General features: G+C 38.9%; 1 protein-coding gene across 2 annotated transcripts in view; it reads right to left on the bottom strand.

Annotated features, from left to right (window-relative positions):
- Nucleotides 1-67: 67 nt before the first annotated feature.
- Rab5a (RAB5A, member RAS oncogene family) overlaps nt 68-27,776 on the bottom strand; it is a 31,022-nt gene continuing 3,313 nt past the window's right edge. The window contains exons 2-7 of one of the 2 annotated variants that reach the window (XM_032900825.1): nt 27,437-27,477; nt 26,500-26,754; nt 10,118-10,269; nt 9,529-9,651; nt 7,472-7,565; nt 68-1,443 (exon numbers count right to left, since the gene is read on the bottom strand). In XM_032900825.1, coding sequence (XP_032756716.1) covers nt 1,328-1,443; nt 7,472-7,565; nt 9,529-9,651; nt 10,118-10,269; nt 26,500-26,662 — 648 coding nt within the window. In that variant the 5' untranslated portion in view covers nt 26,663-26,754; nt 27,437-27,477 and the 3' untranslated portion in view covers nt 68-1,327. The remainder of the gene's footprint in view (nt 1,444-7,471; nt 7,566-9,528; nt 9,652-10,117; nt 10,270-26,499; nt 26,755-27,436; nt 27,478-27,776) is intronic. The other variant, XM_032900824.1, reaches the window with a different exon arrangement.

The raw sequence follows: 27,776 nt of genomic DNA, 5'->3' as shown, positions 1-27,776 counted from the left end.
AGTTGCAGCTTATACATCATGTGTATTATGGTGTACACTTTATGTCAAAGACAGAGAAAACTCGGTGTTGCTTTTTACACCACTTTATTCCAACCTGAGCACCTCAATATAAAACTAAACACTGGTGAACTGTTCTCCTTACTAATTTTGAGTTACTGTAAAATGTACACGTTCTGCTAGCAGATCAACACTTAAATAGATTAAATCATCTGACACATGGTAGATTCATATAATGAAAATACCTAAAATAATTAGTGCAATATACTGATTAAAATAAAATGGACTTCAAAAAACAAGGCTTCAAGATTACTAATAACATTGTAATACTTATGTTACAAATTGCAAGTACGGTGTTTATTATGGTTCTAGCCATGTAAGAACAGCAAAGCCCCTTTCTTTCATAGGGGGAGAAAGAAATAATTAGCTGTTTTAGTAACTGTACATTTTGTATATGTTTAGGCAATTCTTAAATATTACAGGAAATAATAAACATATGGAGACTACAATGCAGTACTCTATTTACAGTACAGCTGAATATTTAAAATAATCAAGTTTGAATGTACATAATGGTTAATGCACTGACTAATCATGTCCAAAGGGAAGCAGAGCCCCCTCCCTGTTCTAGACAGACCTCTATGTAATAGCCAACAGTGATTAAATAGAAAGCAGATACCTGGTTTGTTTCCACTTTGTCTTAAAAAGAAGCTCCTATGAAGGGACCACTATCCATTAAAATGCACTTATCAGTTTTTATATTCCTAAAACAGGATGGGGTTACATGTGACAATTTTTTTCTTCAATTAAATTTTAAGAAGTAACATGACTGAATAAAATTAAGATGCCACCAATATTCCTTCTTTCTGGAGATATAGGACTGTTTTCTTGGGATTACTTTATTAATATGTGAAATGTAGGCTTTTTAAGACAATCAAAGAAAATTACCATTTGCTTGGCTTTTGTTGCTAAGCATAAATATTTTTAGTCTTCTAAAAATGTTCTTCTAAAGCATACATTAGTAATTTTGAATCTTCCATACCTGACTATCATCCCAGTTTGGAGACTGGGTGGGTTAAGAGTGGGTCCATACCCACTAGAGATGAACTGTTCCCCTGCACTTTCCCATGGAACAAGTGTATACACAGTTCTCATTTTCCTTTCTACTGCTGGAGGAACACATGCATGTTATTAAAAATTAAGTTCAAAACACTCAAAATAATTCAGTATTAGAAACTTGATTCTACCATAGTCTCTTTTTGGAAGTCACACTGGGCTGGCTAAATGCTCCCAATTCCATGGTTTTTGCCATTTAGGAAGTTGACACTGGAGTTCAGTTACTACAACACTGGCTTCTGGCTGGCTGTGCAGGCTCAGTAAGGTCTACTCCTCGTCCTCTGGCTGAGTTTGCGCCTGGATTTTGTGGTTCGTTCTTTGGCAGCTTTTTAGCTGAGAAATAAACAAGATAAAATTATATCATTCCTATTAAAATCACTTAGACCTGCTTATTTGTAATGCTCTCCCAGTTGGATTATCTCCAAAGTTTTATGTAACTGACAGTATGCTCTTTTCAAATCTTTATTGCTTACTAAATGCCAAAGAGCAAAATGAAGCACTAAACAAGCCACAAAATTAAAACAAACAAACAACCCCTGCCCCAAACAATACCTTCCTCCCAGCCCCTACACCGCTGGTTGTTGTACTTAGGGAGTTTAATCTCTTAGTACTTTGGAAGTAGTAGGAAGAGGCCAATTGTAGACATACCATTTAAACTTAAATTTAACTAGGACCATACATAATTTTTATATCAGTTCCTGTAGAAATCACAGTTTACTTAGTTACTGGTACTTTTATGTTGTATTGGGTCCTGTGCACACTAGGCAAGTCCACTACCACTTAGCTACACTTAGTCTGTTTTATAATCATTACATTTCTATATACACAATCTGCTGGACATGGGGGAGCATGACTGTAATTACCATGATTCACTATGGAGAATGAGTTGGAACAAGCATTTGAGCCCAGGAGATTAAGACTAGCTTGAGTAGCATACCAAGACTCCGTTTTGAAAAAGAAAGTTAAGCAAGACAGACATAAAGTCCATAGACCATGGAGAGGTACAAAATTTATAAAGTAGCTTATATTATAGCAACATTCTCTGGGCTCTCATCACAATTCTAAGAACAAGTCAGGATGTGAACAAATTCAACTGACAGAATCATCAACCCAACCAAACTTGTCCTTCACTTCGTAACCTAATCAAACAATTTCATGACCGATAACTACTTCTTCCCTCTTTGGCTATGACAAACCCTGATTTGATCTATAAATACCAATAATTAATATACATGAACAGCTTAGTGAATTCTACATTGCTAATACTGGTTCTGTGGAATATGCTACCACTAAAAGCTCACCTGCTGGATATATGGCTTACTCCTGAGGATGAGGCAGCAACACTACTAAGAGTAATGCTTTATGTCCAATGCCCACCTGAATCCTGGACCTAAGAGTAATGCTTTATGTCCAATGCCCACCTGAATCCTGGACCTTGATTTGTTTTTTAGGAAATCTGGGGCCTACATACACGTTATCCAAGTTAACTATCACTAAGCCATATACCCCTTAATCTGAAATTTTTAACCCTTTATTTTCCTGACTTCTCCCTCATCAATATTATCTTTAGAATCTTATGAGCTGCAGGAAGCAGGTCCAGTGATCACTGATGTTTGGGAAGAGAGCCTCCACTGAGCTCCACTGAGCCACTCTAGAAACTGCTCTAAAGATTCCATAAAGTACAATATCGATTAAGTGTTCAGTCAGGTGTATTTACAATAGTGCCCAGTAAATAGACTAACAATGGTACTACTAGGTATGGAGAAGTGGACTGTGAAAGGAGCCTGATCCTTGGTTGAGCTAAGGCTAAAAGCCCGAGACCCTAAAGGGACGGTTGGAACTTGGCCTGCTCTTGGGCACCGGCCCATCACTAGCTGCCACCATCCATAGATTTGTGGCCATCAGTCATGTAAGGGTAACATCCCAATTTTCCCCACATGCAGATGAGGAAAAGGATGTGACCTGTGGCTACATAGGCTCAAGACATAGGTACATAGAGGTCTGGAGGCTTAGCCAATAGGCTTCCCTTCCAAGACATTCTTCCCTGTAAAAGGTATTTAATCTCAGGCTCACCCTGAGAAGTGGGGCATGGTTTTACACATCCACTTTCCACCATGGCAATAAATGATTTGGAAATGTCTCTCTTCATCTGGATCCACTGTGGGAAGCCACGGAGAAAGCCTTTGCCTATAGAACTTCTGTCTAATATCCCATAGAAGGTCTCTTTACTCCCAGCCACAACTGCCATAGGCTGCAGTCAAGACTAGGACTCTCCCCATGAGACCTGCCAGAGCTCCTGGACCACCCCCCCTGGTTAAACCTAGCCCATGGGCTCCAGCCTCTTCTTCACAGGCCCGGCTGTTCAGCACCTCAGACTGTGCTTTCCCATCACAAGTGGTGCTTTGGCGCTCCCCTACACAGCACGTGTCCCTGTGGCATGGGACAAGTACAAACTCTCCACATTCTGCCTCCCCATGCTGCGGAGCCTGGACATGGGACCCCCAACTCTACAACTAGGGACACAGAATAAACTAGCACTGTATACCGTATGATAATAAGCACCAAGTTGGGTTTTGGAATGAGTATAAATGTCTTCCTCCAGCCTACTCCTCTAAGGACTTTCTAAGACTATAATCACATCTGACTCGGATGAGGAGGTGGAAGTGAACACAGTAAGGACTCTCTTTTAACTGGACTGTACCATATTTATTAATATGCTAATTTCAAAGAAAGACTCCAATCCCAAACACATGCATTTGTTTTTCTGTGTGTAACCCTAGCTATCCAGGAATTCACTCTGTAGACTAGGCTGGCCTCACTTGGGGATCTACCTGCCTTTGCCTGTCAAGTACAGGTTAGCTTGGTATTTCTTTATAGAAAGCTTAATTTTGAAACAAAATCTAGAAGCTGGGAATGGAATCCAGGACTCAGGACCATAATACACACTATACCACAGAGCTACTTCTGCAGCCCACAAGTTTTAAACTTAAGTATAAAGTGTAGCCCAGCTTAGAATGGTGGCTCCATCCTATAATTCTAGTAATTGGGAAACTGAGGCAGGAGGATCTCGAGTTCCAGGCCAGCCTTGGCTATATGTGAGACCCTGTCTAAAAAAATAATAAAACAGATTTGGTTAGTGAAATCTTTATTGTTCAACCATAAGTTCTCAATTTGCGCTCTCACCACCCATGCCTGCCTGGATGCTGCCTCTGAAACTAGAATGTTGTCCTTAGAAGAGTTGCCTTCGTCATGGTGTCTGTTTACAGGTGGCACCAGGAGTGGGGTATTGTTGTGATAGGCCTGACCATGCTTTTGTTCGGAAGAATGTGGACTTTGGAAAGCAGTGAATACATTAAATGGAACTTAATGGCCTATCCTAGTAGGATAGGAATATGGAAGTTTGTTACTGAAAGTAATTGTGAGGTCCTGGCCCAAGAAAGTTCAGTGGAGAATTTCATTATGTGGCCTACACACTGTTTTTGTGGTCTTTTGGTGAAGAATGTGGCTACTTTTTGCATTTGTCTGAAGAGTCTGAAGCTGAGGTGAAGAGACTCAGATTAATGCATTAATGAAGGAAGTCTCAAAAAAGCCCAGCAGAGTCTTTGTACTCTGGTTAAGTCTCATGAAGAGCATTTTAAACAAGCATAGCAAGCTTAAAAAGGGAAAATATAAGACATATGGGGCACCACGAAGTGAAATGGAGCTGAATCCTGTGTTCAAGGATATTAAATTGAATCAAGAGAATAGTGACCTTGGGGCAAGATCCCACCCAGCTAAATTTAGGTTCAGGCATGTTAGTACGAGCCTTTAATCCTGGGAGGCAAAGACAAGCAGATCTCTGAGTTCAAGGGCAGCCTAGAAGAAATACTTAAACCCAGGCTTGGTGGACCACTTCTTTAATCCCAGGCATGCAGATCTCTTGAGTTCAAAGTCTGTCTACAGAGTAAGTTTCAGGACAACCAAGCTTAGGCAGTGAAGAAGTTGGAGAATAGAAACCTGGTGATAATTTAATAGAATGTTCCAGACCCAGCAAGCAGCAGGACTCAGCCGCTTTAGCCATATGGCTTTGGCTTTAGAGTCCTGAATAGAAAGCATTACTGGGACTACTGATGCTGCTTAGCTGGAGACAAAAATTTAGGGGCGATTAAGAAGAGACCAGCATCACTAAGGTGAAATCAGGGAAGTGTTTTCTGAGAGCACAAAGAAGCTGTGTTCCAGGTTGTATCTTGTGCTGCAGCTACTTGGTAATGTGTAAGAGTTACCCAGGTGGTACTGGTTTTGAAGGCATGAAGGGGTCATGAAGAACAACTGAGGCTTGGCACTGTGAGAGGCCATAGAAGGTCATTGGTGAAGGTGCAGCCTCACGTGCAGTTGATGGCCTAGGACTGAAGGGGTCATGCAAAGGAGTTGAGGCCTGGCACCATGAAGACAGCCTATGAGAGGCTATTGGTGAAGCCTAGTAACAGCAGAAGTTCCCTGTCTATTGGAGATGCCAGTGCCATGGGATGAGCACCAAGAACAGCAGCAGCAGTGGAGGGGATCAGCCCGAGCTTAGAGTGCTACAGAGGGCAGAGCTTGAGAAGTGACACTGACCCTTTGGAGGAGCCCAGAAGATCATGTGAGGATCCCAGACATTGAAACAAGAAGTTGTAACATTGAAGTTGCCACGGAGACCCCAAGATGTTCGAGATGCCAGAGTCATGGGCTATCTGCTGAGGAAGGACGCTAACAGAGTAGAACCAGTCCAGGAGAAAGAAGTTCGTTGCAGTCAACAAAGATGAAAAACAACTCGGAAATCTGAAGACTGCCTTGAAATCAGACATGGAGATGAAGAATTTGGAGTTTGCCCAGCTGATTTCCTGTCTTGCAAGTGACTAGATGAATCTCAGAAGAGACTTTGAATTTTTAACATTGTTGAGACTGCTATAAACTATGGGACTTTTGAAGTTGGACTAAATGTATTTTGCATTATGCTATGTTTAGGCATGGCCTCGATAGATTCATATGTTTGGACAAGCATATTGGGGCCAGGGAGTGGCATTATTAGATCTGGCCCTGTTGGAGTAGGTATCTCATTATTAGTGTGGGCTTTAAGACCCTCATCTTAGCTGCCTGGAAGCCAGCATTTTGTTAGCAGTTCAGATGAAGATAGACAACTCTTAGCTCATCCTGCACCATGCCTACCTGGATGCCATGTTCCTGCCTTGATGATAATGGACTGAACCTCTGAACCTTAAGCCAGCCCTATTTAAATGTTGTCCTTATAAGAGTTGCCTTGGTCATGGTGTCTGTTCACAGAAGTAAAACCCTAACTAAGACAAGCACCAATACAGTGTCTTCCTCAGGTATGGGAGATACTTATCTCAAAGCAACTTTAAAAAAGACAGATCTGGTGGTATCCCTATATACCCAGCACTCTGAAATCTGAGGCCCAACAATCCCATGTTCTAATCCAGCCTTGATATATACCAAGCCCAAACTTGAACTCAGCTTCAACAAAAAAAAAAACTCAGGAAAACAATCAACACCGAACAACACACTTGCCTATCATTTTTAAGGTCAGGGGTCTGATCCTTTTCGCAGATGGAAAATAATCTTTGTGGAAAAGGGAGAGGGAACTCTGTGCTAGTTTTGATTTTCCATCTCTGTGTGAATTATGGCGAATGTGTAAGATGTATACAGAACAGAAAAGGCATCAAATTAGAAGGCTTAACACTATCCACTGTTTCAGGCATTCACAGAGTTTCTTGGAATACATTCCTTACAAACAAGAGGCACGACTTTTCAGTCAATTCATCTTTGGAAAAAATCTACCTCTTATCTATAAGATCAACTTTTAATTCACCTCTTTATATAACCCAACACTCACTGAATTCATAAATGAATATAAAACTGACATTAATGGGGCCACTGCCTCCATGGTAGGCATAGGTTGCTTAGCAAGTAGGAGGCCGGGTCTAATTCACACTCTTGGAAGGGAAAAAAAAGTTGAAGGAGGAGAAAGAGGAAGAAAGAAGGGAAAAGAAAGGAGGAGGAAGAAGGAAAGAGGAGAAAGGAGGAGAAAAGAGAAAGGAAGAAAAGGAGAAGGATGAGGAGCAGAAGGAAGAAAGAATTAAAAAAACAGGGTGGGAATTCCTAACTTCCAATCAATCTTTTTTTTAACCTTCCCCCATTCTGAGGAAGGGTCTTTTGCTTAGAAAGGCCACAACATCCTGCTTCCCAACCAGCCTTTATGGTATTCCTAAGAAAATATTGCTTATTGAAAAGGATCTAGAAAAATTGTGTAATCAGCTAAAAAAATGTTTTAAGAAGGGTGAGGAACATTCAGTATATTTTGCTTTTCATTAAATATTAATCTTACCTATTGCCATAAATATTTCATTTACATTCATTGATGTCTTAGCTGATGTCTCCATAAATAATAAGCTGTTGTCATCTGCATAGGACTGTGCTTCCTGTTTAAAAAAAAAAAAAACAAAAAACAAAAAACCCTTAAGCACGCACCGTGTACAGTTTACTTTATGGGTCTTCTTATTTGATTTCTATTACTAACAATGGGAGAATGTGCTGCGGCAACGGAAGACACAATGGGTAGGATAATCCACCATGAATATTTTTTTACCTTAACGTTTTATATATTCTACCCCTACTCAACAGATCTAAGATTAAACCTAGTCACAATAATAATTGGAGGACAATGTATCATTTTACTCTAAATTCTCTTCAATCACAATGGCAACTTCTACTTTTAAAGGTAAAGACAAAATCTGTAATAAATATGGAAAACCAATGTCTTAGACAGGTACTACTGAATCACATCCTCACATTCAATGACATACAGCATTAAAATTCAAATTACATTATGAACTATTTCCTTCAAAATTACAAACTAACCTACATTTCTGTCATGCTTTCCAGTTTACCTCTATTGTTGTCTTTGATCCCCTCAGAAAAACTGAGATCCCTTTGAGCTGTTATAGCACAGGGCCACTTTTGAACAAAACTGAAGCCCTCTAAGATGTTTTGCTGGGGAGTGTAATAGTCTTGCATAGCAGATAACAGACTTCACGTGGCCATCTTAAGAATTAAAGTTACAAGTGCAAAGTGCTTTGCTTAATACACCATGATCTCCCTCTATCTACATTCTAACAATGTCATGAAGAAAGAGTCCCATCTACATATTAGGCCATAGCCAGAGATTTCTGAACAAGAGAAATAGTTCTAATAAATATAAATAATTTTGTAAATATAAATAGCATTTACTATGTTTTGTACTGGAAAACATTCTCAATTATCTTAAATATATACAAATGAGGTTTTTTAAGATCAGGCTAGCCTAAAACTTGTGGCAATACTCCTACCTCTGTCTCCCAAGTAATGGGATTACAGGGGTGCACTGCCACGCTTGACCCAAGCATTATTATTTTTACGTATATACATAGTACATATTTATTTGTATGTATGCTATGTATGTATGTATATATGTATGTATGCATGCGTGTATGTATGTTTGGGGTAGGTATGTGCCAGTCAGTATGCATGGGGAGGTCAGAGGACAATTTGCATTTCTCTCCCTCCAGCACCTGGGTTTAAGGCACAGAACTCAGCATTTCTTCGTGCTGAGTAACACTGCTGGGTCTCAAATGAAGAGTAGCTAAGTCTCTACTTTTTAATTGCCTTTTAAGGACAGCTTTGTAAACCTGCACGCACACACACTTGAATGTGTGTGTAGCAATATATATAGAGTATATGTACAGAAGGTAGGAAGAACATTACTTTTTTTCTCAGTTATATATTTGGGAGTGGAAGGATGAAAAGTACAGAGCAGGATTTCTGTAATCTTTCATGTGATTCTTTTTGGGAAGAGACAGGGTCTTATGTAGCCAAGACTGTCTGTCCTTACTCACTTCCTACCCCATCCTCTTCCATCTATTTCCCCTGGTATTATGTGTGCTACCCTGCATGCCTGGTTTAGGCAGTGGCTCAGTGGCTCAGAATAGAATCCAAGACACCCATACAGGGGCAAGTGCTATCATCCATCCATCCATCCATCCATCCATCCATCCATCCATCCATCATCTGAGCTATATCCCTGACTGCATCAGAAAAAGTAAACAACTATATATTACTGTTTTGTATGTTCTTTCTTTTTTCCTTCCTTTCTTTTTGTTTTAGGTAACATTGTCAATATCTTCAGACACACCAGAAGAGGGCATCGGATACCATTACAGATGGCTGTGAGGCACCTTGTGGTTGCTGGGAATTGAACTCAGGACCTCTGTAAGAGCAGTCAGTACTCTTAACAGCTGAGCCATCTCTCTAGCCCCTTTGCATGTTTTTTCAAAGTCTGTATTTTTAAGGTTTAAAACTACTTTTGTAAAACATATGATTTTAAGTTAAAAGTAAAATTCCACATACCTGGAAGTCAACAGCTCTTTTATTTGCTAAGTCAGCCTTGTTTCCTGACAAAGCTATCACAATATTAGGACTTGCTTGCCTTTGAAGTTCTTTAACCCAGTTTTTTGCTCTCGAAAAGGACTCCTGTTAAGAGTTGGAAAAAATAATTTGGCATAAGCTCAAAACAAGAGTTAGAAAGTATTCTCTATGAGAGAAGGCTTAAGACTCTAGTGCAGTGTTTTTCAACCTTCCTAATGTTCCTCACATTGTGGTGACCCCAACCATAAAATTACTTTGCTGCTACTTTATAACTGTAATTTTGTTACTGTTATAAATTGTGCTGTAAAAATGATCTTAGGCGACCTCCGTGAAAGGGTGGTTAGATCCCCAAAGCGGTTGCAACCCACAGGTTGAAAAAACCACTGCTCTAGCATGACCCCGTGGGAAGAAAATTTTTCAGTACTATATCATTTAAGGCACTTTCATCATATATTCCACTCACAAAAGCTTTGGCAGAAATGCTATGACTTCCCAAGAATCTTTAACCAAATTATAAGTACTAAAAATGATTATTCCAACCGGCTTTAGGGTAATAAGATTTTATACCCACCTCATTTGTAATATCATACACAACTATGGCGGCTTGTGCTCCTCGGTAGTACATTGGTGCTAGGCTATGATACCGTTCTTGGCCAGCTGTATCCCATATTTCAAATTTTACTGTTGTGTCATCAAGACACACAGTTTGGGTTAGAAAGGCAGCTGAAAAAGAAAATATCTGTAAGTTTATCCTTTTTCTCAGCTTTAAAAAAAAAAAAAAAAGACACAAGAGTCAGGCTAGCCTGAAATTCAGTGCATAACCAAAGATGACACTGAACTTTAGATTCTTTTGTCTCTACCTCCCTATTGATGCTACATCATAATCAGTTTATGTGGTGCTGGGAATTGAACACAGGGCTTCATGAATGCTAGACAACTGCTCTACCAATAAAACCACATCCCAGCCTACCAACTGCACATTTCAGGTATTAGAAACAATCTAGAGATTATTGAAAGTAAGTGGGAGGAGCTGACAACATAGCTTGCCTAGCATAAACAAAATTAGGTTAGAACCCCAGTGTCATATAAATTAAGTACAGTAGTGCATACTGGTACTTCTAGTCCAAAAGAGATAGAGGGCCAAAGAACTAGTAGTTCAAAGACATTAGCAATATCAAGTTCAAGGCCACCCTGGTCTACATAAGGCATCTCCCCCGCCCCCACCAAATCCCACTTGTATATACTGTTAGTCTCTGAGTTCTTATGTTCTTTTTAAAAACATTATTTATTTATTTATTTATTTATTTATTTATTTATTTATTTATTTATTTATTTATTTATTTAATGTATGAGTGCGTACACCCACATGCCAGAAAAGGACATCAGAACTGATGATAGACTGTAAACTACCCTGTGGTTGCTGGGAATTTAACTTAAGACCTCTGGAAGAGCACCTGGTGTTTTTAACCGCCATCTCTCTAACCCTAAAAACCAACTCATTATTTTTTGTTTGTGTACAGCATAGCTCAGAAGACCACTGTGAATATCAAAGTTTAAAATCACCAGACTAACTCTTATTCTAAAGAAATAAAAATAATTTTTTTTCCTTTTGGGACTTCACTATGTAGCCCTCAGACAAAGATCTGTCTGCTTCTGCCATAGGAGTGCCAGAATTAAAGGTGTACCATTATGCTCAAGGGTCATTTTTATGTTTATTTTGTGTGTTGGTCTATGCGAAACACTTAGTTCTTTGCAAAAGCAGTATACACTTTTCTTCACTGAGCTATCAGTTCTTCAACACCCACCTTCCTCCTAAGAATTTTACCTTTTCCTATCTTTTTTATTTATTTTTACTTATCCTGAGATAGAGTATCATACGGAACTCGTTATGTAGACCAAACAAAAAAGTAAAACAAACAAAAAGTGGGGCTCAGCAGTTAAGTCTATTTCTTGCTCTTACAGTAGACCTGGTTTCAGTTCCTAGCACTCACATGGAGGCTTACAATTATCTGCAGCTCCAGTTTCAGGAGATCTGGCAACTTATAGCATCCAGTATACTCAGACATACATGCGGGCTAACACTCATAAAGTAAAATTAATAAATCTTTAAAAGCATTCTGTGTGCCACATATGTGTACAGGTCAGAGGACAACTTTCAGGAATTGGTTCTTTCTTTCCACTGTGTGGGCTATACTGATTGATCTCAGGTCAGACTGTGTGGCAAGAATCTTTGTTTTTATTTCTGATTTTAATTTCACCAAACAGTACCTACCTATATAAAAGAATACTTTATATTCAGTATGGAGATGCAAGCCTGTAATTCCAGCATTTATTCACTGGAAGCAGAAGAATCATGAATTTGAGCCTAGCCTGGGCTTAGATCCATAGATAAACATAAACATAAGGGTTTGTAAGAACATGGTTCATTCCATGTTTTTGAGAAAACGCCAAGAAAGCGAGAGTCTTGTGACCTGTTTCTTAAAAAACAGGGAATTGCTCTTGGGACACAGAATGAAATCCTATCTCAAAAAGCCAAAAGCTAAGCTGGAATAGCACCTGCTATTTCAGCACTCACGAATAGGATTGTTACAAACTTGGGGGAGTTTTAGGTCAGCTTGGGCTACAGAATAATACCCCGTTTAATACCCCTACCCCTAAAAACTCCAAAAAACAAAGCAAACATAGTGTGCATAACTAGAAACAATTCTTAGACCATGGAGATAACTGCCAATTAATTACACTACCTTAAAAAAGTCCAGTCTCAAATCAGTTAAGTTATAACAAAAACCACTTAACAGCAAAAACAACAACCAAGGAAAAAAGCTGTTCTCTGCTGCTATGGCACAGGCATACCCATGCTCACATGAATAAAGAAAAAAAAGTTAAAAAGCAGCCAACCTTCTTCATATATAATGTTAAAAATTCCAAGTACATACAAGAAAATATTAAATACATCAAAAGAACAGTAAGTCACCAGCAAGTTAGGGTTCCTTTTAGAGAACTAAACCATTAGTTTAAAACAGAGCAACTATCCCATCTGTAAGCATGAAACTGGCAGACCACCTAGTAGCAAGGCTCTGAGGAATTCTGCTTCTGTGAACAATAATGCCCACTTCGCTAAAATTACTATTTCTCTATAATAAAACTGTTACTGGGAATTATTTTAAATCTAACAGGTTTAGATCTAACTAACGCATGAGTTCTTGACTTGTGATGAGCTAGCAGTTATACAATGGAGTAAGAAGGTGAAACTTCCTGGAAAGTAACAGGATTCAAGGAACCCCAGTAAGACCAGATCATTGTCCACACTGTGTGCTTACAACATCTTTTATCACCCTAGTGAGGATCTGCTGCTTATGTGCTCCCAAAGCTCTTTACATGGATGCTTTAGACTTGACTCTTCTGGTGCTGGGGATTAAACACAGGCACTCAAACAAGGCTAGGCAAATGCTCTATTTATCTGACCAGACTTAGTGACTTACTTATTTTACTTGTTTTGTTTAGAGATAGCATCACATTCTATTGTATCACGGACTTGACTCAGCCTCCTAAATGTTAGGAATTATAGGAAGGAGCTAAGTAAATAATGGCTGGACTATAACCTACAACTATTGAGCCTACAAATACCCAAGTTCCCACTGTACTGGTTCCAGGAGGGGAAAAATTATCCAAACTGATGGCATCAAAAGAAACAAAAACCAGTTAATCTCTCCTAAAACTGCCCAATAAAACACAGAGAGGACAGAAAAACTATGGGAACTGAAGTGACTCTACCCCCAGATGGTTTATTTGTAATGCTCACGGCTTCACACACTCTACACTACTAAACTACATCCCCAGGCTGCCAAGTTAGGTATCAAATTCAACTAAAAATTACTTTACTAGACTTAACAACAACTAAAATCTGTAAGACTAGTGGATTTAACTATACAAACAAATCTGAGACCCCATGTTTTTGAGGCATCCAAAATGCACAGATGAATACACTCAAAAAAATTCCTGGGGCTGGAGAGATGGCTCAGCGGTTAAGAGCACCGACTGCTCTTCCAGAGGTCCTGAGTTCAATTCCCAGCAACCACATGGTGGCTCACAACCATCTGTAAAGAGATCCGATGCCCTCTTCTGGTGTTTCTGAAGACAGCTACAGTGTACTTATATATAATAAATAAATAAATCTTAAAAAAAAAAAAATTCCTACGGTGAATGCTAAGTGATTTTTAGTGTGCAGAAAGTTCCTATAAGCAAAGCAAGGTGCCTATAATCCAAGCATTGAGAATGAGACAAGGGGGAAAGGAGTTGAAGGCCTATCTCAACTATACAATGAAACCCTGTGAACACCAAAAGCCTCAAATAACACAAAGCTGGGGCAGGAGACATGGTCCAGCATATAGCATTCATTGCTCTTACAGAAGGAAGAGTCAATTTACTTCCCAGCACTTACATAGCAGCTCACTATTATTCATAATTCCAGGGAATATGATACCCTATTCTGACCTCTGTAGGTCCCATAAAGCCAGTATTAATAAAAAGCTATTTGTATATCAAATGTTCAAAGCAGCAATGCACATAATAGGTTTTTTTTCTTTTTTTTCTTTTTCTTTTTCTTTTTTTTGGAGCTGGGGACCGAACCCAGGGCCTTGTGCTTCCTAGGCAAGCGCTCTACTGCTGAGCTAAATCCCCAACCCCCATGATAGTTAATATGGAAGCAACTGAAGTTATCAAAAAATGGAAGTCCCATGCACGTCATTAATTCTAGCACCGAAGAGACAGAAGCAAATGGATCTCTGTTGAGTTTGAGACTGGTCTGGTATACACAGTGAACTCCAGACTAGTTAAGGCTACATAGAGAGACCCTATTTCAATATATAAAGATTGATTGGATAGGCTGAAGAGTGGCTCAGTAGTAGAGGCCTAGGTCCAATTTTCCAGAGAAAGAGAAAAAAGGAGGGAGAGGTATAATCCCAAATGTTTATGGTCTTCTGTAGTTGAGAGGCATAGGCAGGATGATCTCTTAGCTCAGCTTCCAGGGTACTAGAATTAAGTCCTTTAAGGCAGTCAACTAGCCAGGACACAAGTTAGTCATATGTTATCATCTAAACATTAATTACAGTATGGGGGAATCTGCTAGTGCATGGATATGATTTTAAAGTGAGTCTTTTAAGTTTAACATTTAGTACCTTACACTCGATTACCAAAGCGTATACTAAAACAAATTAGTACGTGGCATGGTATTATTTGCTATTGTACTCCTGAAATCCTGGCACTGGAGAGACAGGAGGATTGTCTCAAGTTCAAAACCAGTCAGGATTATACTGTGAATCTTGTCTTTCTAAAATATAAAACCACAACAAGTCAGCATTTCAACTTCAGAACTAAAATGTCAGCCATATCTTTAAAAAGGGGTATATTCCTAATAAAAACTTTGTTCACAGGACTAGAATTCACTTCCTTTATGAGAAGCAGAATAAAGGTTCACATAACAAAGAAATAACAGAGCTGGAAAGATGGCTCAGTGACTAAGAGCACTAGCAGTTCTTCCAGAGGACCTGAGTTCAATTCCTCCACCCACATGACAGCTCACAATGTTTGTAACTCCAATTCCAGGATCCATCCTTCTATGGCTCCTAAAGGCACTGGGTGCAGACATACACATAAGCAAAGCATGTATATGCACATGCACACGCATGCACACACACACAGATGTTGTTAAAACTTATCAAAAAGGGGGCTGAGATTTTGGTCTATTTTTAGAGTGCTCAGCTAACAACACACACACACACACACACCCAAAACCAGAGCATAGTGGTACATACTTATAATTCAAGCAGTGAGAGCTGGGGAGGGCAAAAGAATCAAAAGTTTAAGATCACTATCATCCATTTGGGGGTCACAGAAGGGTGCTAACAACAATCACAGAATTAATCACAATTTGTTTATCTTGACTGCTTTATATGTATTTTCTTCTTACAAGAAGGTAAAGGAGAAATGAAAATGAAAGAAGAGTGGGGATAAAAAAATGAGAAAGGGGAATGGAAAAAGAAGAGAATCAAGGAAAAATAGAAGGATGTTGAGAGTGCAAAGGAATACTTGTAAATATCCTGATGTTAATTCCTAACGGAACCAGGAAAGGGAAAATAGTGTCTTAATAAAGTAGATATTTTGAAATGCTGAATTAATGCTGATTTTGCTCGTCACCTAATTACTTATCTGCTGCCCTTAACAGCACATTTATAATATTTTGTTTCTTTTTTTGATCTGGTAATAAAGTCTTCCTTATGGTTAAAAAAAAAAAAAAAAAAAGGGGTTCTGGATTTAGCTCAGTGGTAGAGCGCTTGCCTAGTGCGCAAGGCCCTGGGTTCAGTCCCCAGCTCGAGGGGGGGAAAAAAAAGCCAAGCCTTAGTACTATCATATGAACTCACAGAAAAAGTAAATACAATTAACTTGCTTTAAGGCGTTATGGCTATATGAACATGTGGGAAAAGTTTACAAATACCTTAGTTTTTCGATAATAGTTTTTGTTACAAGTTGAGATTTTTATGGAACATATAAGTGGCAAAAAAAAAAAAAAAGTTATGAGGCTTTGGAGCTGGGGTGACAGATCACTGTTTAAGAGTGTCCTGTTACTCTGGTTGAGGCCCTAGTTTCAATGCCTATGTGCAGTTCAGAACCACGTATAATGGTTGTTGGAAGGTATTCAATGCTGCCTTCTTCTGACTTCCTTAGGCACAAGGTGATGTACTTAGACACATGCAGGCAAACAAAATACTCATACATATTTTAAAATCTTAAAAAATAGCTAAAACCAGGGCTTTCCTACATAATTAACTATGGCTGGCCTATAACTCCTTACAATGACCAGTCTGGCCCTAAATTTGATATTTACCTACCTCTGGCTCCTGAATGCTGGGACCACATTACTTCGACCAGTAAAGATAGGGAACATAACACAGATAAATGATGTGGGGGGTATGGGTATCACATACCCATGTAATATCGGTACTTGGGAAGCTGAAGTGTGAGGACCTTTTGAGTTACAGGCCAAAATAACAACAAATTAAATGAACCTCCCAAATCCATCAGATTAACAGTTACAGGTACTTACAGGAATTAAGCCAAGATTCCCATAGAAACTAGAAGTGAGGGAGAAAACTTATAAAAAGACAGGAACCCTTTAAATCTCAGTCATTAAAGCTTCTTTTGGTTTTATAACCATATGTAATAATCACATTACAGAAATAAGTTCAGGAGCAAACATTTGAAGATGACATCCACTACAGGATTGTAACCTGAAACTGCAAACAGAAAAGTGAGTGTTAAATGTCTATCCTTGGAGCTAGGGACACAGCTCAGGAGTAGGTTGTTTTGCATAACTTACAAAGACCCTGGTGGTCCCCAGCACCAGGGAGCGTGCGTGCATTAAGAAAATAAGAAAACAAAAAATGAGAGATTGCAAGGTATGAAAGAAAATACGACCATAAAGAACACTGAGAAACTTTACCATTAACAAATAACATAGAATAGACATATGACCATTATAAAGAACATTGAAGAAGCTCTTCTGTTAAGATCTTACAGTAGATTGTATGTTCCAAGAGACCTACCTACATTGTATGGTGTCACACTACAATTTTCTTACAAGACTTGAGCTTGGTCATTTTTCATAAAACTCATGCTTAAACTCGGCTATTAAGTTGTCAAGGAAAACCTAGGCTGAAGTAAGTGTAAAAAAGCCAGCTTGCTACAACTGAATTCAATTTCTAGGACCAACATGGTGGCAGGAAGAGAATAAGTCTCCATACATGCAACCAAAAATGAAAACATAATTTTAACATAATGTACAGCTGTAAAAGTTATAAACTGGAGGGGGGGGCTGAAAATCGGAGCCTAAAGGGCAAACAACAAAGTTAGGTATCTTGGACACCCACTGGAAACCTTAACTCCCTGTCTCTTCTCCTCCTACCTCCTTTTCCTCTTTTAGACAGGATGTCACTATGTGTTCTTGGCTGCACTGGAAAAGGCATACTCCATCACCAAGCCCTTTTACCTCCTTTTTCTAAGACAAAGTTTTTTGAAAATATTTTCACATTATTATTTCTTTTAAGACTTATTTATTGTAAGTACACTGTAGTTGTCTTCAGACACACCAGAAGAGGGCATCAGATCTCATTACAGAAGGCTGTGAGCCACCATGTGGTTGCTGGGATTTTGAACTCAGGACCTTTGGAAGAGCAGTCAGTGCTCTTAACCAGTGAGCGATCTCTCCAGCCTGTTTTCCCATTATTTTAAATGATACAAAATAAGGAGTATTTTGATTACACAGCACAATGCTTGTCATGGGCACTCTGATTTTCTAGTCTCGACTTCTTGCAAAACACCCAAACAACAAACAAACAAAAACCCAAACCCCAAAACCCCTACATGGGCAACCACAACTGTTGCACTGAAGGACCTGCTTTGAATTAACTTCAAAAACCCAGGCAAATTATAGAAGCTACTGCTTTGGTTTCTTCATCTATAAAATTTACTGTTTTTATACAGCCATACTAATGCACTGATGAGACTTGGAAATGTGTAATCTAAGTTCATGAGTGGACATGTGTCTTAATAGGTCAAATTGTTTCTATAAAGTAACATCTTTTTGAAACTTACCAATTAGATACAAATGCAATATAGGCCCAAAATGTACTGTTATTTTATGTTTTTCTTTTAAACAAAGATAAAGAGTGCCATTCCCCCATCCCTGTCATTTCAGTAGTTCCAACTAAAGATAAGCATGATTTCAAGGCCAGTCTGGACTATACCACAAGACTATCTTAAAATAAAGGGAAGGAGGGGAAAGAAGGAAGAGAAAGAAATCAAGAAGGGAGCGGTGGAGATTTGTAAATTACTGGGATTATCTTCAAAGTCCAATGACGATTGGACATAAAAAAAAAAAAAATCTCAGTTACTCTGGTAGCTGAGGGAGGAAGATTCTGCTCTTAAGAGTTCACATCTTGGGCTGGAGAGATGGCTCAGTGGTTAAGAGCACCGACTGCTCTTCCCGAGGTCCTGAGTTCAAATCCCAGCAACCACATGGTGGCTCACAACCATCTGAAATGAGATCTGATGACCTCTTCTGGTGTGTCTGAAGATAGTGACAGTGTAATCATAATATATAATAAATAAATAAAATATTTAAAAAAAAACATATTTATAAAAAAAAAAAAAGAGTTCACATCTTGGGGTTGGGGATTTAGCTCAGTGGTAGAGCGCTTGCCTAGCAACCGCAAGGCCCTGGGTTCAGTCCCCAGCTCCGGAAAAAAAGAAAAAAAAAAAGAGTCCACATCGTACTCTGAGCCAGAGTGTGTTCAAAGACCCCGTCTTAAAAACAAAGAGGAAAATACGGTGGGCTGGGCTATTAATTCAGAGGTGGAGCACTTGTTTAGTTAGCATGGGTAAAGTGCTAGGTTTAATCCCTAATGTTAACAATACATAAAGAAAAAAGTCTAAGACATGATACCAACAAAAATCTCATTTTCATGGGTTAGCAATTAAATAGCTAGAGTTTACTTACATCAAAATAGTTGATAAAGGGGTTGGGGATTTAGCTCAGTGGTAGAGCAAGCGCAAGGCCCTGGGTTCAGTCCCCAGCTCCGAAAAAAAGAAAAAAAAAAAAGTTGATAAAAATAAAAACCTGGGCCAGCAAAATGGCCTTGGGTGCCTGGCACACAAACCTGATAACCTGAGGTATATTCTTGGAGTATATGGCAAAAGGAAGGAAGGAGTATGGTAAAATTAGTTCTGACTGCCACATACATATGCCACAGCACCCAAGTACCCACAATCACACAAAATACTAATTAAACAAAACAAACAAACCCCAAAACCTTCCAAATAGAGCTGAGAATGTAGTTTAGGTGGTGGTTGCATTATCATATACTAACTCATGGGTTCAATCCCCAGCACTGCCTCAGTAGCCTCTAATGCTATCATTGGGGAAGTAGAATAGCTCAGCACTACACAGTGAATTCAAGGTCAGTTTGGGCAATAAGAAACCCTGTTTCCAAAAAAAAAAAAAAAATCAACCACAAAAATGTCTTGAATTACTGTTTCCCCTTTTGGGAGGGAGATTATGACTTCAGACTTACTACATATTTGAGACTGATGTTAAACTTACACTTTTGCCACCTTCAGAAGCTGGGACTATTGGCAGTGTACCATATATTATACACAGGTATGTAATTTCAGGTAGTACAGTGTTTGGTAATAGGAAATGGACTTCAGACAATCTACTGTGCCCCAGTATCCAACAGAATGGTTAAGTGAACCAACAGAGGCAGTTCACTAGGTTAGAGGTTCTTAGTCAACTTAGTCTGCTGAACATTTTCAAATACTTGATTGGTGCCAGCTCCCTAACCCCAACATTGAGACAGGGTAAAAATACTAATACTCACAATTCATAATGATTCTTCTCAACAAATTTTAAGATAAAAAAATACACAATTGACCATAATACCTATGTCTATGTGTGACTACATCTTTTGTGATATTGGGGGCATGGGAATTGAAACCAAGACCTTATGAATACTAAGCAAACACTTTACCACTGAATATAATAGCTTCAATATTTTTTTTGTTTTGTTTTTAAGACAGAGTCTATGAGTCCTGGCTTTCCTGGAATTCACTTTGATGAAGAAGCTGGCTCCAAACTAGATTCAAGCCTGCCTCTGCTTCCCAAGCGTTGGGGTTAAGTGTGCACCATGACATGCAATTTAAAAGAACACCTGGGGCTGGGAATGCAGTCACACAGTGGTAGAGCACTAGCCTAGTCTACATGAAGCTGTAGGTTCAACGTCCACTATTACAAACAAAATGAAACATCAACAAAAGGGGTCCCTTGGAAATCTTTATCCAGTTCAATACCTCATTTGCAAAATATGCAAAAAGTGTTTATAAAGGGCATAGAATTGTCATCAATCCTATTCAACAGTAATATTTCAATTACACAGAAACATTTTAAATGCATAACTCAAGAGGACTGATAGTATAACTACTGCATCATTATCTGTTTAGGTCTTGAGTGTCACAAACTAATATGAAAAATCAAATTTCTACCAACATCTTCTACAACTACGAGCCCATGGACATAAGTTCTATGAGGAAATAATATTTTACCCATTAAGATAACAGTCTTTTACCTAGAACCAAAGACACCACACAGTACTTTTATTATTATTATTTTTTTATTAAGAAACACAATAAATTAGATGTGGTGGCTCATTCCTTTAGCCTCAGCACTCAGGAAAGCTTAGGCAGGAAGATAACTATAAGTTGCCTGGGCTACAGATGAAGATCTCAAAACCCAAACAAAAAACTCAAAGCCAAACAGCAACAACAAACCTACAAACAGTTTAAGTATTTTAAAGTATCCCTTGTTTTTATGAATCAATGCTATATATTAAAAAGGTCTAGCTCTTAATAAGACCCGGAGTTCAGGCCCAGTCTGAATTATCCTTGCTTGAAATAATAATCCCCTTTCCCACATGGGGCTCTTCTACCATTTTATTAAAAAGTAGCTTTAACAAAAGCAGGGCATGGTAGACAGTAGCACACATGTGTACTCCCCAGAACTTGGGTAGTGGAGGCAGATAATCAGTTGAGGTTAGCTTTAGCTACACAGTGAGTTCGAGGCCAACCTGATCTACATAAGATCCTATCTAAACAAACCCAACCAACTAACCAGTACCATCAACACCGTGAAAGCTGAGGTGTGGTGGCACCCTCAGGAGGTTAAGGCCAAACTGCTGTAAGTTCTAGGCCTGCTTGTGCAACAGAGAACTTGTATCTAAAACCAAAACAAAGATAAATAAAAATACACTTGAATGTAAAATTTTCAGTTAGCTTTATTTTTTATTTTTTGGAAATAAACATATTTTCCTGCTAATTTTATTAAGGTGTTGTAGTGAGGTCCTAGGTGAAAGCATGTTGTTGACATGGGTATGTCATGGGCAATGCCATGTCAAGATCCCCATAGCCTTAGGCTCAGAGGAACAACAGCAAAGCCTTCCTTAGGGGACTGAGTGAGTGTAAGCTTTGACAGTGTGTGTAGAAAATTCCATCACAGTTTGTTCTCTTTGAGATTTTTATAGCCTGAGAACTGTTCCCATACAGACAATTCTGTCATGAAGATTGGCCAAACCTGTCTCCTTGATCCAGTTGTATACCAGAAACCTTACCTCTTTGTTTATTCTTATGTAACAACCTCTACTCCTTGTTCTGCTATATGTAATAATCATGCTTCCTTGCTCAACTTTATAATAAATTAACAGGTGCTTCTGGGATTGTTGTGATTTCTCTTCTAGAGATCCTAGTCCAACCAATCCCAGCTATTTATATGCGTGTCTACAGTTGTCTTTTCATTTCCTCACTGGCCTAGCCAGCAAAGACAGCGCAGATATAACTGAGGAACAAAAGTCAAATATACTTCAACACACAGTTTTGATACACGCATATACTGTTGACAATTGAATCAAACTATCAAATGTTGTCTAGCAATGAAAAATAATTTTAGGGCAGGCAAATGGCTCAGTGGGTAAACCAGGTACTTGATGACCTGAGTTTAAGCTCTGAAAATGTATTGTAGAAGGAGAACCAGCTCCAGAAAGTTGTCCTCTGCCCTCCAAATATGCACTGTGGCACATACACTTCTGTCAATACTCATATAATACATAACGTCAACAGAGATCATATACATAAACACTGTCTTAAGAAACAAACAATATAAACAAACATCCTGGTTTGGTGGCCCAAGCCTGTAATTCCAGCAGGAGGTAATAAGGCTATGAGTTTAAGGCCAGGATAGCCTTAACACAGTGAGTTTGGGTCAGTCCAAAGAAAACTCTTGTCTCTAAATCAAACAAATAAATGAAACACCTACTAGTTTCTATTCACATTTAAAAGAAAAAGAAAACGGGCTGGAGAGATGGCTCAGTGGTTAAGAGCACTGACTGCTCTTCCAGAGGTCCTGAGTTCAAATCCCAGCAACCACATGGTGGCTCACAACCATCTGTAATGAGATCTGATGCCCTCTTCTGGTGTGTCTGAAGACAGCTACAGTGTACTTATATATAATAAATAAATAAATCTTTAAAAAAAATAAAAAAAACTATTCATTTTATTTATGTATTTTATGTATGAGTACATTGTCAGATTTCATTACAGATGGTTGTGAGCCATCATGTGATTGCTAGGATTTGAACCCTACCCCTGAAGAGTAGCCAGTGCTCTTTACCACTGAGCCATCTCTGCAACCCACCCCTTTAAATTACATTATCACTAATTGTAATAACCAGAAACTTTAACATACATACAAGTAGTAATCTATTTACCTGTACTCCCCAAGGTAATCATCTAGCAAGTAATTCATTTGATGTTGAGTGAAATCCATTGTTTACATGTCTGGTCACATTTGTGAAAACCAAGAAATGAACTTAAAATTACTAAGAATTTACCATGCCCAATTCCATAAACTTGGCTGTAAAATGTTCATATTATCTGTGTGAATGAATTACATAACTAATTTCTTTAGGGAGTCTCAGGTTTAGAAAACATTTGCTTCTTACATTTCTGTACTTCATTTGTTACTGGTTTACTTGGTTCTTCCTTTTATTGAGACAGTTCTCACATAACCTAGGCTGCCTTCATATTCACAGCAATCCTAACATCTCACATTACCAAGTATTAGGACTACAACAGACATAAACCACCATGTGTAGTGTATATTTTATTTTACTGGGTTTTTTGAGACAGGGTCTCACCTTGGAGCCTTGGCTGGCCTGAGTCTCCTGGGAGCTAGAATTTAAAGATGTGTGTGACCATACTCTGATCTCTGTGTTTTGAGGGAGGATTTCATGTAGAGCAGGTTACCTCAAACTCATAGCCAAAGATAAGGTGAACTCCTAATTCTCCTGTTTCTACCTCCCAATTCAGAGGAATGCACACACCTCTGCCTCCTGAGTGCTAGGATTGAAGGGATGTACCACCATGCCTAGCAACTGTAACTTTCAGTAATAAATCTTATTGTCTAAGTTAGTAGCTCAGAATCTTCCTAATGCTGCGACCATTTAATACACTTCCTCATGCTGTGGTAACCCTAAACCATGAAATTATCTTGCTGCAACTTTATAGCTATAATTTTGCTACTGTTATGAATCATCATGTACATATCTGATATACAGGAATTTGATATGTGCAACCCCTGCAAAAGGGTCATTCAACCTCCCAAAGAGGTCTGGACCCACAGGTTGAGAACCACTGGTCTATATAGTCTTGGCCTAAAGTTCTTACCTCTGGAAGAGCAACCAGAGCTAACTGCTTAGCCATCTCTCCAGCTCCTACTTAATTAAAATTTTTAACAAAAACGTTAAATCAAATACTAATCAGGTATCATCCAAAAAAATTATTATATAACATATTAACATGCTAAAAATTACTCAGCAACAATTATTCTGGTATTTGTTTAGCTGACAATTTATCCTTTGCTTAGAGATAAGAACATCTGTTTTTATTTCAGGTAAAGCTGTTATTTCCATTTCATGTAAGAGGAAAATTAACATGTGACTTCCCTAACCTAACAAAAGTAGTATGCACTGGAGGATTAAAGATGAAAATATGTTAAAAATCGCTGCCTAAGATCGATCCATGCTTATCACCCTGTACAAAGCTTAAGTGGATCAAGGACCTCCACATCAAACCAGATACACTCAAACTAATTAATAGAAGAAAAACTAGGGAAGCATCTGGAACACATGGGCACTGGAAAAAATTTCCTGAACAAAACACCAATGGCTTATGCTCTAAGATCAAGAATCGACAAATGGGATCTCATAAAACTGCAAAGCTTCTGTAAAGCAAAGGACACTGTGGTTAGGACAAAACGGCAACCAACAGATTGGGAAAAGATCTTTACCAATCCTACAACAGATAGAGGCCTTATATCCAAAATATACAAAGAACTCAAAAAGTTAGACCGCAGGGAGACAAATAACCCTATTAAAAAATGGGGTTCAGAGCTAAACAAAGAATTCACAGCTGAGGAATGCCGAATGGCTGAGAAACACCTAAAGAAATGTTCAACATCTTTAGTCATCAGGGAAATGCAAATCAAAACAACCCTGAGATTCCACCTCACACCAGTGAGAATGGCTAAGATCAAAAACTTAGGTGACAGCAAATGCTGGCGAGGATGAGGAGAAAGAGGAACACTCCTCCATTGTTGGTGGGATTGTAGACTGGTACAACCATTCTGGAAATCAGTCTGGAGGTTCCTCAGAAAATTGGACATTGAACTGCCTGAGGATCCAGCTATACCTCTCTTGGGCATATACCCAAAAGATGCCCCAACATATAAAAAAGACACGTGCTCCACTATGTTCATCGCAGCCGTATTTATAATAACCAGAAGCTGGAAAGAACCCAGATGCCCTTCAACAGAGGAATGGATACAGAAAATGTGGTACATCTACACAATGGAATATTACTCAGCTATCAAAAACAATGACTTTATGAAATTCATAGGCAAATGGTTGGAACTGGAAAATATCATCCTGAGTGAGGTAACCCAATCACAGAAAAACACACATGGTATGCACTCATTGGTAAGTGGCTATTAGCCCAAATGCTTGAATTACCCTAGATGCCTAGAACAAATGAAACTCAAGACGGATGATCAAAATGTGAATGCTTCACTCCTTCTTTAAAAGGGGAACAAGAATACCCTTGGGAGGGAATAGGGAGGCAAAGTTTAAAACAGAGGCAGAAGGAACACCCATTCAGAGCCTGCCCCACATGTGGCCCATACATATACAGCCACCCAATTAGACAAGATGGATGAAGCAAAGAAGTGCAGGCCGACAGGAGCCGGATGTAGCTCGCTCCTAAGAGACACAGCCAGAATACAGCAAATACAGAGGCGAATGCCAGCAACAAATCACTGAACTGAGAACGGGACCCCCGTTGAAGGAATCAGAGAAAGAACTGGAAGAGCTTGAAGGAGCTCGAGACCCCTTATGAACAATGCCAAGCAACCAGAGCTTCCAGGGACTAAGCCACTACCTAAAGACTATACATGGACTGACCCTGGACTCTGACCTCATAGGTAGCAATGAATATTCTAGTAAGATCACCAGTGGAAGGGGAAGCCCTTGGTAATGTAATATAATGTAAATAAGAAATACTCAAGTTAATAAAAAAAAAAAAAAATCGCTGCCTAGAGATATACCTTACTCGTGCTTTCCTACCACGCACAAAACCCTGGGTTTCATTCCTAGCACCACAAACATGGGTTGTGGTGACCCACCTGTAAACACTCAGGAGGCAGAAGACCAGATATTCAAGGTCATCCATAATTACCTAGCTTCTGTTCCAGACCAACCTTGGCTATATGAGTCTTATGAATGTCCCACTCCTCTTATGTCACTCTCCCAAAAAACAAGCTGTGCTAGGTTTGACACCCTGACTCCAAAAAAAAAAAAAGAAAAAAAAAAAAGCCGTATGGTAACTAAACCTGTAGCCCTATACTTGGTAGGCCAAGGCAAGTAGGGATGCCAAGAGTTCACAGGAAGCATGGGGTATAGGGCAAGACTTTGTCTTAAAAGGAAGACTTTCCTACATAAATAAACAAGTGGTTTCAATTTTGTGCCCCTCCCCCACCATTAAGTACTGTTTGAGCTAAAACACAATGCTGGGCTAGATTCTACCTGTAATCCCATAACTAGAAGGCGGAGGCACGCCACTCGGAAATTCACAGGAATTTCAGAACAGTTTAGAGTACAACACCCTGTTTAAACAAACACCAAAATAAAGTATATTTTAAAGTTTGAGGTCTCCTAAAACTTTTTTTCTCTCTTGCACAATCAATTTAGCTATTCAAAATCACATTTAGAACAAATATTAAAAGGAAAATATGAATCTCACCCCCAATGGTACTCTCTTGAAACTCATGAAATTGGCCTTTCACAAAGCGAAGCACCAGACTTGATTTGCCAACAGCAGACTCTCCTAGAAGTACCAGTTTGAACTGGCATATTTTATTTCCAGTATTTGGCCCGTTGGGTCTTGTTGCTCCTCGATTAGCCATGTCCAAATTATAAAGAAGTCCCTGATTTCAGATTCCTAAATGAACTTCCAGGATGCAAGGTATCAATGTTTTCTTCTTTCTGGAGAAAATACCTATGGAGACACAAATAATAAATAAATAAAAAAACTAAGTCAGTATCGTCACATTAGTAAGTTTACTCACTATATTGTAAAGACCAACTAACTAGACAGCCAGTATCATTTAGTTTATTTTTCTACCTTTAAGGAGAAATAATGGCACAAGATTTGAGCCTAAAATCACCTTAAGTTAACCTTCAAAAAGACTGTGAGAAATCTAAAGAGAAAAAAATGCTTGGAAGAAAAAGTAATACAATATGTGTATCATGAAAACAAAAGGTATGGGCTGGAGAGACGGCTCAGTGGTGGTAAGGGCTGGAGAGATGGCTCAGTGGTTAAGAGCACTAACTGCTCTTCCAGCGGTCTCGAGTTCAAATCCCAGCAACCACATGGTGACTTACATCCATCTATAATGAGATCTGATACGCTCTTCTGGTGTGACTGAAGAGAATTACAATGTAAATCTTAAAAAGAAAAAGCAGAAGGTAGATAATCTATGAAGAACATATGACACAAATGAAAATGTCGCCCATAACCCACCTCTGTATATTAACCAAGAAAAATGAAAAAAGGAAAGAGGTAAGTTTTCAGTATGGTGTGGTGGCAACAGCAATGCCAAACTTGGGAAGGCAGAGGCAGGACTCAAAGTCACAGATCACATGTTAAGTCCTGACGGTAAAACTAAACAGCAACTAACCTTCAACAATTTGACTTTGGAGCTGGGGCAGGCAGTGAGCTCTAGGTCCAAAACAAACAAACAGAAAGAAGACTTGACTTGGTGCCAGTTAGTATTCTATATACTTAATAAAGTCACTCAACAGTATCAAGCACTATTACAAGTTTTATCAACGAGGAAACAGGCACTGAAAGGTTAAGTACCTTCACTGAGATCACACATTAACTATGACAGCAATCTGAGAAGTCAAGAATTCAGATTCTAGGTGCTGGAGAGATGGCTGCTTAGTATTAGTATGAGTACTGCAATTCTAGGTGACTGGAATTCAATTTATAGGGCGATTTGCAACCACTCACAACAT

The sequence above is a fragment of the Rattus rattus genome, chromosome 4 (assembly GCF_011064425.1).
Source record: "Rattus rattus isolate New Zealand chromosome 4, Rrattus_CSIRO_v1, whole genome shotgun sequence".
Lineage (NCBI taxonomy): Eukaryota > Metazoa > Chordata > Mammalia > Rodentia > Muridae > Rattus > Rattus rattus.
This window is presented reverse-complemented; position numbering and strand designations above follow the sequence as displayed.